General features: G+C 36.9%; 1 protein-coding gene across 1 annotated transcript in view; it reads left to right on the forward strand.

The window, feature by feature from the left end:
* The window catches only part of LOC129746177 (NADPH oxidase 5), a 357,046-nt gene that overhangs the window by 324,076 nt on the left and 20,845 nt on the right, over nucleotides 1-12,125 (forward strand). Inside the window, exon 11 of the mRNA XM_055739712.1 lies at nucleotides 1,454-1,642. Coding sequence (XP_055595687.1) covers nucleotides 1,454-1,642 — 189 coding nt within the window. The remainder of the gene's footprint in view (nucleotides 1-1,453; nucleotides 1,643-12,125) is intronic.

Raw genomic sequence — 12,125 nt, forward strand, 5'->3', positions numbered from 1 at the left:
GAATCGTTACCCGGGACTATGCAAATATATGGTTGCTATACTCACCCTTATGCTTACCCCCAACACTGACAACTTTTACGGGGTGCAACCGCCTGCTTGAGGTTCAAATCTCGGGCAAAACTAGTGGACTTCTGAATTAATAACCGAACATAATAACAGCAGTTAGGGCAAAACTCGTGGGTAACTAGGTTGCCACTGCCAATAAACGAAAACACTATATGTATGTATATTGCCTCCACTTTGATGGGTAAATGCTGTTTTTTCGGTGAAATGTTATTCTTAGCGAAAGAATTATTTTTGTAATTTCTTTATTTAAAAACGGCTCGTACCTTGGGCTTTAAGGAGTCGACAGGTCGAGTTTCCCGGAAACGAATATTTAACCAACAGCTTTGAAAGGATAAAATGACAAAAATTACGAAATCGAAAAACATACAGCAAGCTAAAGAAAATTACAAAACAAAGGATTTTTAAAAGTTTTTTATAAATTTAAATGATCCAAAAATGAAGACAGTTATTGTTGTATGCAGTTTAGACCACTGTGCGATGACGGGCATGATGATGGAAACAATGATGGAACTGATGATGAGCAGATAAATATTATTGTTTACAAGTATGAGGTGAGAAGGAGTTATACGATGAATGTTTACACCATTTTGTTTTGGTTTATTCTAGATTCAATAGTTGTTAATTAGCCTAGTGGCGATCAAAATTATTGCTGTGATTTGTTTAGCGATTACGGTCATTGCAATTAAGTGGAAAGTTTGAAAAGATCTCGACTTATGAACTGTAAGTAGTGAAAATAGAGAAAGAAAGTACGTGCTAATAAGAAGTACGTCTCTAGGTTGATTGCAAGTGCCGTTTAATCGAAAGGAATTTGCAGATGAATTGTATAGCCGTACTAACCTTAAGTGATCGAATGTCGGTAGCAAAGCAAAATATTGAATGTTTATCTGTTTAGGTTTATAATCCTAAAGTGCATCAATTGTGAGAGGAAATTGTTCAGCCTAGTCCTACATGCCTTTAGCTTGTTGTTGTTATTGTTTCATTGTTTATTTTAATAACAAAGTGAATTTACCAGGACCTTATAGAAATAAGTTGTTAGCCATCAAGGAAGTAATCTCGTGCGCAGGAAGAAACTTTAAATGTCATGGTTGTCTTTTGTTGTTTTGAGCCTGATGGTAATTTAATTTTAGCTTTGAGTAAACCTCATCACTACAAAGACTTATTTCCCTTCCCTGAGATTTTCCGAACAACAGTTATGACTAAAGTGGCGAAAATTACGAGAGTGACTATCAACAAATGATAAAAATAACTGACTAATAAATATTAACTGAGACTTCCAGACTGACCGATCTCCCGATCTCTCCGCACATCGCATTTCAAATGACCGGTTTCCTGATTTTTGCATTCATCCACAGAAATCTAAAGCTCCCCTTTTATTTCTAATTCACAGGTCAATGCTTGAACTTCAACTGTGCCTTCATCCTGGTACTGATGCTCCGGCAAAGCATAACCTTTCTTCGGACCCGCGGCTTTACGGCCTTCCTCCCGCTAGATCAGCACATCTATTTGCACAAACTGACCGGGATGCTGGTGGCCGGTTACAGTTTGCTCCACACCATCATGCATCTGTTTAATTTCAGTAAGTATAGATCAGGGAATCAGAAGAATCGGTTTGTACATAGTCTTATGTAAATTAGACAAATTTGAATTGACAAAATACGGACTAAAATCGGAAAAAAAAACTCTTCCACTCACCATGGATGCAAATCTAATTCTTCTGCATGCCCCGGTTTGTTGAATACGAAACAACAAACGAATAAAAAGCGAAACAAAATATTCCACCGTTAGCACTTTTACAATTGTTCGTTTTCAGTTTCATTCACATTCACAACCAGCATGGCGTCAGCCACGTAAAAGATGATATTGTAAAACATGAACCGACCATGGCATTTGAGTTATCGAAACGTTGCTGAATGAGACACAATAAAGGCACCCTCCTCCTAAGGGCAATAGCATCCTTATCCTTAAAGGATACAACAGGACACATCCTCTAGCAGATTTTTTTTTATCAAGATGTCACGTTAACAGCAGTTTTGATTTTCATTCAATTCGTGCCCGAGTAATGCAGTCACATCCTTATTCCATCAAAAAAAAAAATGTGAATGGAAAATCAAATCATACACACTCGCACGAATATCCACTTGTCGTAATGGGATATCTGGAACCTGGAAAGCGGTTTAGTAGAATGCAAAGAAGAGTGTTTTATCCTCCTCGTCGTGTGCAGAATAAAACCGTCGCAATCAACTTTGTGAGAGAACGTGTGTTCATTTGTCAATACTCTATGAGAATACGCTGGTTTTAGATTTTTTTAAAATAAATTTTAACTTCCGTAAAACGGGGTAACATTGATCACCGGGGAAACTTTTATCAACATGATTTTTTTTCCACATATAATCATCAATAAGGCTGGAACAAATATCAATTTCTTCTTTTGTCACCCCCCCCCCCCCCCCCCTTCGAAATTTCCAAAAACCTGAAGGGGGAAATAAATAAAGTTTGAAGTATTTAATGTAAATTTCGAAAAAAAAAATTCAAGAATCCAAAAGATCACGAGAAGAAAAAAACAAATTTTGGAAGATGAAAGTTGTTTCACCTTTTGTATTCTTGATTTTATTGAATTTTTCGATAAAAAATTACTTGTTTTTTAGGTTTTGTGCAATGATATTGTATGCAACTTGGTTGCATACGAGCTTTCGTGCAATTTATTCCAATTTATTTGTTTTTCGCATTATTTTTTATTGTCCCCCCCCCTCGCGATGTTCCAACTCCGAGTGACAAAAGAAGGATTTGAAATTTGTTCCGGCCTAACTAAGTCTAAAACTTTAATATCTCAAAACTTATTTCTACGTTTAAAAACCTACACGTTGAGTTTAAAACAGGAAAAATCTTGGTTTTTTTTTTAAATGTTAGTAAAAATGTTATTTAAAAATCTTGAAATATCCCTTTTTTCGAAAGCTCGCAAACAAACACCCTTCCTGATGAAATCAAAGCGCTTAGATGCAGCGGGTTGATTAATGTGACAGTTCATTTTTTTCCTCTGTAAATTTAAAGTTTTGTTGTATTTAGAGGAAAATTATTGATATTTAAAATATAGAAACGTTTCTAAGAGTAAGCCAGGCTAGGACAAAAGGCTAGAAACCCTTTCAAATGGTAAAGATTGAAGGGAAAATTAAAGCGGGAATAGTGTGAGGACCTAGAGAATTGAATGAAGGCAAAATTTAATTTTTTGTGTAGTTAAAATTTAATAGGTATCTACTGTTTAAAAATTTAGCCCCTTCATTTATGCAGCATCATTTTCCATCTTTTGATTTAAATTGTTGTTCGGCCTTAACACATTAAGGACCGCGAAGTTTTTTTTTTTTTTTTTGACCTCGAAGCAATCTAAACCAAGAAACACCGGGATTCAGCATTGTATATCTCAGAATTCACGGGACCAAAAGTTACAATTATAGTAACTTTGAGGCATCGAAAGTGTTGTGTTCAATTTTTTATATTTACATAATTTAAGTTTGTTCCTCCGGACTGCCGTAGTTTATCAATTTTCTAGCAATTGTAAATATTATGAAGGTGTTTTGCATCCTTTATGATCAAGAAAACTCGTTAAAGTCGTCAAAACAGAGACTGATCAATGTTAACCCAAAGCATCAAATTCTAAACAAAGACGAAATCGATTTTTAAAACAAATTTAATGTAGTCTAATAAATTTCTGCAACCATGTTTTACGTCCATAGGAGTCCAGTACTTGTTTAAAAAATATGGAACATGCGACATTCTGCTTAACAGAAAAAAATAATCGAGAAATTTTGAAAAAAGTTATCAATCTTACCCCGTTTTAAAAAATTACCCGAATATTAAAAACGGATTTTTTCTAATTTTGTTATTATCTCGTTGAATTTTGTAGCGCTCATGCAATTTTTTTTCCATTAGAAACTATTTTTAATTCCTTTTCTATTAACTCAAAGAGAAAATTTTGCTTAAATAAATTAGATTGAAGTTGGTGTTAGGAGAGCACATTGACAAAAAACTTTATAACTGCTAGCTATCAAAAATATAATGATAGTGAGGCCGTGCGAACGATGGGAAAGAGGGGTTGGTTTAGGGATTTATCGCTGTCAATATTTTGAAAACTTCGATTCAAATATGAAGTAAGTAGCAAAAATGCTTGTTAAATCCATAATTTAAAAACTATCTACAGAAAACAAGGAAAAACACTTAGCTGAATCTGAATCCTTTCCGTGTCTCGATGTCAAATGATCCAAAATCGGTCCGGTGGGCCCAACACTAGCCCACGTCGCTCGAAATTTCGATAACTTCGGAAGGAAACTTTATAAAACAAATTTTGTCTCTATCTCCTCAAAAATAAAAGTATTAGTGTTTTTTTGTTTTATCGTAGTCAGGGTTCAACACGCAGGAGTGCGTCGAATGAGAAAGAGCAAATAAAACGCAGCTCTTTCGTTCTCGGTTCACGGGCACATTTGATTGCTCGAAATTCTCTCGAGAAATTTGCGACCAAAACGCAGATTGAAAATTTTTGAGCAGAGCGAATCCGCGCGCGCCTATTCGAGAGCGCGAGCGGTTCGGAAACTGCGTTTGCGTTTTTCTGCCGCGTGCGTGTAGGAACACCGAGCATCTACCGAGAGGACACGGCGGCTCACCGGACGGCGCGCGCGGCTCTCTTTAGCACACGGAGTGTTCGCCGTGTTTTCGTAATTGAGGGCCGACGGCATAATCTGTGCGAATAATTAAATCAAAAGATATGGTAAAACAGATAGAAGCACGCAATAGCCTTGAGAGGAGGGTTATAAAAATCAATGTTACAAGTTTTAAAATACATACTAGTAATAGTAACCAGCACTAGTAACTATGAAAAATTTACCATGAAATAGTAAAATTTCGCGAAAAACGCCAAATCAAAGAGCTTTACACAAGGATTGTTAAAATGAATGTTAAAAATATTCTAGCCACTAGTAATAGTTACCAGCACTAGTAACTATGAAAAATTTACCATGAAATAGTAAAATTTCGCGAAAAACGCCAAATCAAAGAGCTTTACACAAGGATTGTTATAATGAATGTTAAAAATATTCTAGCTACTAGTAATAGTTACCAGCACTAGTAACTATGAAAAATTTACCATGAAATAGTAAAATTTCGCAAAAAATGCCTGATGAAAAAGCTTTACACAAGGATTGTTAAAATGAATGTTAAAAATATTCTAGCTACTAGTAATAGTTACCAGCACTAGTAACTATGAAAAATTTACCATGCAATCGTCAAATTTCGCGAGAAACGCCAAATGAAAGATCTTTACACAAGGATTGTTAAAATGAATGTTAAAAATATTCTAGCTACTAGTAATAGTTACCAGCACTAGTAACTATGAAAAATTTACCATGCAATATTAAAATTTCGCGTTTTTTGCGAAATTTTACTATTGCAATTAACCATAGCTACCAGTGCTGATAACTAAAACTAGTTGCTAGGATGTTCCAACATTCATTTCGACATTCTACGAGTAAAGCTCTTTGATTTGGCATTTTTCGCGAAATTTTACTATTGCATGGTAAATTTTTCATAGTTACTAATGCTGGTAACTATTACTAAAGGCTGGTATACTTTCAACATTCATTTTAACAATCCTTGTGTAAAGCTCTTTGATTTGGCGTTTTTTGCGAAATTTTACTATTTCATGGTAAATTTTTCATTGTTACTAGTGCTGGTAACTATTACTAGTGGCTAGAACATTTTTAACATTCATTTTAAAAATCCTTGAGTAAAGCTCTTTCATTCGGCGTTTTTCGCGAAATTTTACTATTTCACGGTAAATTTTTCATAGTTTCTAGTGCTGGTAACCAGAGGTCGGCATTAATACGCTATTCGCTAGTTAGTCCGCTACATTCTTGCTTGTATATTTATTGTTTAACATTATTTTTGGAGAAATTACGGCTCAATAAACTCCATCATTTTATAGAAAATAACATTTATCAGCATTCCTGCTTAAATAATTGCACCTAATGGAGTTTGTTTATCCGTTTTTTCAACAGAAATCCCGTAAGAAAATAAAAAAGTAGCGGACTAGTTAGCGATTAGCGATTTAACGCCAGACACTAGAAAAAAGCATGTATCAGCATTCTTCCTTGACTGATTACTTGTGGTGACGTTTGTCTATCTGCTAGTACAAAAGTTTGGTGAAAAAATAAATGGAAACGATAATTATCTAACAAAAACTCGGCAGACAAATTAACGATTAGCGCTTTATTGCCGAACACTGCTGGTAACTATTACTAGTGGCTTGAACTTTTTAACATTCATTTTAACAATCCTTGTGTAAAGCTCTTTCATTAGGCATTTTTTGCGAAATTTTACTATTGCATGGTAAATTTTTCATAGTTACTAGTGCTGGTAACTATTACTAGTGGCTAGAATATTTTTAACATTCATTTTAACAATCCTTGTGTAAAGCTCTTTCATTCGGCGTTTTTCGCGAAATTTTACAATTTCACGGTAAATTTTTCATAGTTACTAGTGCTGGTAACTATTACTAGAGGCTAGAACATTTTTATCATTCATTTTAACAATCCTTGTGTAAAGCTCTTTCATTAGGCATTTTTTGCGAAATTTTACTATTGCATGGTAAATTTTTCATAGTTACTAGTGCTGGTAACTATTATTAGTGACTAGAATATTTTTAACATTCATTTTAACAATCCTTGTGTAAAGCTCTTTGATTTGGCGTTTTTCGCGAAATTTTACTATTTCAAGGTAAATTTTTCATAGTTATTGATGCTGGTAACTATTACTAGCGGCTAAACATATTTTTAACATTCATTTTAACAATCCTTGTGTAAAACTCTTTCATTAGGCATTTTTTGCGAAATTTTACTATTTCATGGTAAATTTTTCATAGTTACTAGTGCTGGTAACTGTTACTAATGGGTAATGTTAACCTCCTACATTAATTCTTATAACCCTCCGCCAAATCCCATTGCCCCCTACCTACCTAAGGGTCCAACGCCGATTGACCGGCGCATAGGGCTGAGATAAAAGATCTCCACTGCTGGCGATCCGGAGCCAGCGTCTTCACTTGCTGCCAGCCAAGGTTCTCGTCAACTGTGCGAATTTCAGCGGCTAGACTTCGCCGCCACGAGCTTTTGGGCCTGCCTCTTCTTCGATGCCCATCTGGATTCCAGTCAAGCGCCTCTCTGCAAATCTCGTTTTCATCTCTTCGCAGCGTGTGCCCAATCCATCTCCACTTACGTTCCCGAATCTCGATTTCTAGCGCCTTTTGATGACACCGGCGATGAAGTTCAACGTTTGAGATCCAGTTGCCAGGCCACCAAGCGCGGATGATGTTCCGCAGGCAGCGATTCACAAAAACTTGCAGTTTTCGCGTCGTCACCGCATATGTGCACCACGTTTCACACCCGTACAGCAATACGGATTTGACGTTTGAGTTGAAGATTCGGATCTTAGTTCGTAGAGAGATCTGGCGTGACCGCCAGATGTTTCGGAGACTCGCAAACGCAAATCGGGCTTTTCTGATCCGGGTTTCGATGTCCTTCTTGGTACCACCATCAGGCGTAATCTGGCTACCAAGATACTGGAAGCACTCCACTGTCTCAACCTGTTTTCCAGCTACCACGAAATTGGAACGATTTTCTGTATTGATTTCCATCGACTTGGTCTTTCCGACATTGATTTTGAGGCCTGCTGTCTTGGAGCTTTCGGTGAGGTCGTCGAGTTTGCTCTGCATGTCTTGTTGTGTTTGGGCGAGCAAAACAATATCGTCTGCCAGGTCAAGGTCGTTCAGTTGCTCCATGGTTGAAGGATTCCACGGCAATCCTCGGTTTGGTCTACAGTCAATCGATCCAGTCAAGATCTCATCCATTACGATGAGAAAAAGCAACGGTGACAAAATACATCCTTGTCTCACTCCAGCAGTTACCGGGATTGGTTCGGACAAAACACCGTCGTGCAAGACCTTGCACGAAAATGCCTCGTACTGTGCAAATCCCATTGCGCGCTTACATATATTTTAACTATCCTGTTGATGAAATCATACACACAGATTTCTCAATCGGCACTGCAAACAGAAACACGAACGAAACACAAGGCCCTCACTCGAGCCCGTGCGCGCCGCCCGGTGACGAAAAGAGGGCCGCCTCGGAACATTCGGAGAGCCGCCGCGCGCTGCACTTTGAGCCAAAAGAGAGGCCTCACCCGCCGCTCGATTAGGACGCGCGAGAGCTAGCCGTGCCTGTTTGACTCGGCCGCTCGCGCAGATTTCGGATAGTGCATCTCGTCGACGAGAACGAGCGGAAAAGATTGAGCGAGCGTGTTTTTGTTTCGAGCGAGAGCGCGTCAACGGCCAGAACGCAAACGAAGAAGTGTTTCGCTCGAGAGAAATGGTTTGCGTGTGCCGCGCGCGTCTAAAGCGGGCCACAGACTACACAACATTTGTACAAATGCGATGAAATTCGATGAAATTTTGTCGCTGTGAGCACGATTTGCATAGTGTATGGCACTGCTTGAATGAGCGCCCAAACGGTTGGAGTGAAATCGGTCGGGATCGAAATATTTTGTACAAAACATTCTCCCAGCCGGGGTGGAGATGGTTTTTTTTGTTGCTGTTGCTGTTTTCGCCAGCAATCATTTGTGTTCGCGTGAAATATGTTTGTATAGTGTATGGGCGAGCATAGATCAAACAATCGACGCGGAATCATCGAATTTGTACAGGCCAATTTGTGTAGTCTATGGCCCGCTTAAAAGAGTGCGTTTTGTTGAACCCTGATCGTAGTAGGCTGCGACTTATTTTTAATAGTATCACGTTTTGGGGGACAAGTAAATGTTGTGAAGACACCTTAGCAGCTAAAATGAAAGATGAAAGCACTAGGGAAAAAGTTCCACTTCAGGTCCTTTTAGACCAGTGGTTTTCAAACTTTTTTCACCTATCGCCCCCTTTTTCAACTTTTAAAACCTCACTGCCCCCCTGAGGAATTTTCGGGTCAATCAAAATTTTTGGGGTTAAAACTACATAGAAAGTTACATTTTATTTTACTCTTGGTACATAGATACATGTTAATGAGACGGGTGTGCTTGAACTGCACTGATCAACCTATCAAGATACGTTTCAGTTGAGTAAGTCGTAGTCTAAGATCTCCTCTCTGTGATATTAAGAGTCTGTTTCGCTTCTTCGTGAGTAGATCAGTTACAATACTGAAACCACGCTCTACGAGGTAGGATGAAGGAAATGCAATGAAATACAACTCTACCGTTTTCCAGAGCAATGGATATTTTTCTCGAACTGATTCCTGAAGCCAAAAACTCTGATACCCTCTATCAAATTTTGGTTTCAATTCTTCATCTGCTATTAATTCGGCAATTAATTCTTGCAATGCCACTTCAACATGTCCTTCGTAATTGAACGGATCAAAAATCCAAGCAGGAATACTTAGGTTGAGTATGTCGTTGAACCGTTTTTTCAAATCTTCTTGAAGAATTCTAAGATGTTCGCAGTATAAGAAAAGTTTTTCATCCTCAACAGTCTTTGTTTGAGAAAACGATGCCAAATGGTCAAACTGGGTGAATTCCCTATGGCCCAGATTTTGTTTGTAGAGCACAAGTTTGTTCAAAAACGCCGTAACAACTGTTTTTGTTTTTATCAAATTTGTATCGTCTCCCTGTAGTTTTAGGTTATTTTCGTTGAATTTCTCGTAAATATCGGTTAAGTATGCAATATCTACTTTACATTCTTTTAAATTTTTGCTCAGTAGACTGTCTTTGTTCTGCAAAAATTCCACAACCGAGTCAAAAAGTGAATAAAGACGTTTTAAACAATTTCCTTTTGATAGCCATCGTATTTCAGTTTGCATCAGTAGTCGCGTGAAATCTTCTCCGACATCACTACAAAACTCAGCAAATATGCTGGTGTTTAATGCACTTCGTTTAATTTTATTTATCGCATTAATAGCCACCTGCATCGATTGATGCAATCCTTCACTTAAATTTTTTGCCACCAGATGTGACGATGAATTACGCAGTGAATAGCTATTAAATTGGGATTCACTGTTTTAAAATGTGCTATTAATCCTTGGTGACGACCGACCATTGCTAGAGCCCCGTCAGTAGCAATCGATAGGATATTTTGAAAAGGAATTTCCTTATCCACAAAAAAATCACGAATGACTTGAAAAATCGTTTTACCCTTGGTTTCAGTATCGAGACATTTGGCAAAGAGCATCTCTTGGAGCAGCTGATCACCTTTTGGAAAACGGACATAAGCTAACAGTAAAGATTCATTTCCCGGCAAGGTCGATTCGTCAAACTGAACGGAAAAACGTGTTTTTCGCAGAAAATCACACAACGACCTTTCCACATCGTTGGCCATATCATCGATTCGTCTTTGAACCGTGTTATCACTCAGAGGATTTTTTTTAAGAATTTCGGAAGCAGGTTGACGAAGTACTGTTTTCAAAACTTCTCCTACAGCTGGTAAGATCAGATCTTCACCAATTGTATGAGATTTCCCTGATTGGGCAATCATAAGTGAAATATTGTATGATGCTCGAATTCCATCAGTATTCTTTTGAGAAGAAATTGAGAACATTTCTAAAAAAATGTACTGCACTTAGAAACATTCTTCAAATGACAAAACTAGAAAATGTTATAACATACCTGAAAGATTTGGTTTCCTGTTGAAGTTGTCACGAAGATTGATGAAGTATTTCAAATCGTTGTTCTTTTTATCAGGATGCATTTTCGTGATATGCTCCTCCAAACGTGATGGTTTCATTGCTTCATTTGATAATGTACGTTGACATATCAAACACATCGGCAGCTGCTGGTTTCGAGGCGATGGAATGAATCCGAATTTCAAATATTTAACATGGTATTGACGACATTTCTTTTTTGATTCTGCCATTATTTTGTCTATGAAATAAAATATATTGTATTTCCAATTCGTTCAAACACCTTATATAACTCACCTACCATAAAAAATGTAATCAAACGATGCTAAGAGCCTCCACAGAGAAAATAAAGTCGTTCACTTCACTGCACGCTTTCAAAAAATGGCACCTTTTATTTCAACTCAACGAAACTCAACGCATGAATATTGCATATTAAATCTGTATTTGTACGTTCTCAATGATTGACAAAAAAGTAAAACTATGCTCACTCTCTCTTCACGGAAATTGAGATGTATATTGCTTTCCCACTTCTTCAAGAAGCGAGCCAGAATCCGAAATATAGGTAAAGGAAGCTCGATGTATGTCTTACCTCTTCCTTCCAACAGTCATCATTATGGAACAAAATTCATTCATCATTGCAGTGTTGCTGATTCCATTCAATGACAACGCACTGAAAGAAAACAAATTTGCATTTTTGTTTGCAAATTCGAGTTATCTGTACAGATGTATGTATGTATGTATGGTTCCCCCATCGGTAGCAAGGTCCTGCCTATGTCTGTGTGGCTTGGCCTTCGAAGGTCTTCCACGGTCCGATGGTTCGTCGAAGGAAGGCATCCAACCCTCAGAAACCTACAATGGCCGGCTACCCGTGCCGCTTGCAATAATTTCCTTGGGTTAGCCCCAGATGCATTCCTTCTAAATATATATATATATATATATATATATATATATATATATATATATATATATATATATATATATATATATATATATATATATATATATATATATATATATATATATATATATATATATATATATATATATATATATATATATATATATATATATATATATATGATGGTATAAAAATAATATAGGGCGGTAAGGAAAACTACTCAAAATATAGGATATATAAAACAGTAATATATAATATGGAAAAATTTAATTTATTGAAAAAAGGATACGAATCTGAAAGGTAAAATTATTAGGGCAGATAATCAGAATAAACGCATACTTAGAACATGTCTGAGACTGTTCATACACTGCATCTTCTATGATGAATGCACACTTGAAATTCATTCTAATATACAACATTAAAGAAATAAACATAAATTTCTGAAGGTTTCAAAATTTTAAAGGTTCAAGTTTCCA

Source organism: Uranotaenia lowii, chromosome 2 (assembly GCF_029784155.1).
Source record: "Uranotaenia lowii strain MFRU-FL chromosome 2, ASM2978415v1, whole genome shotgun sequence".
Taxonomy (NCBI): domain Eukaryota; kingdom Metazoa; phylum Arthropoda; class Insecta; order Diptera; family Culicidae; genus Uranotaenia; species Uranotaenia lowii.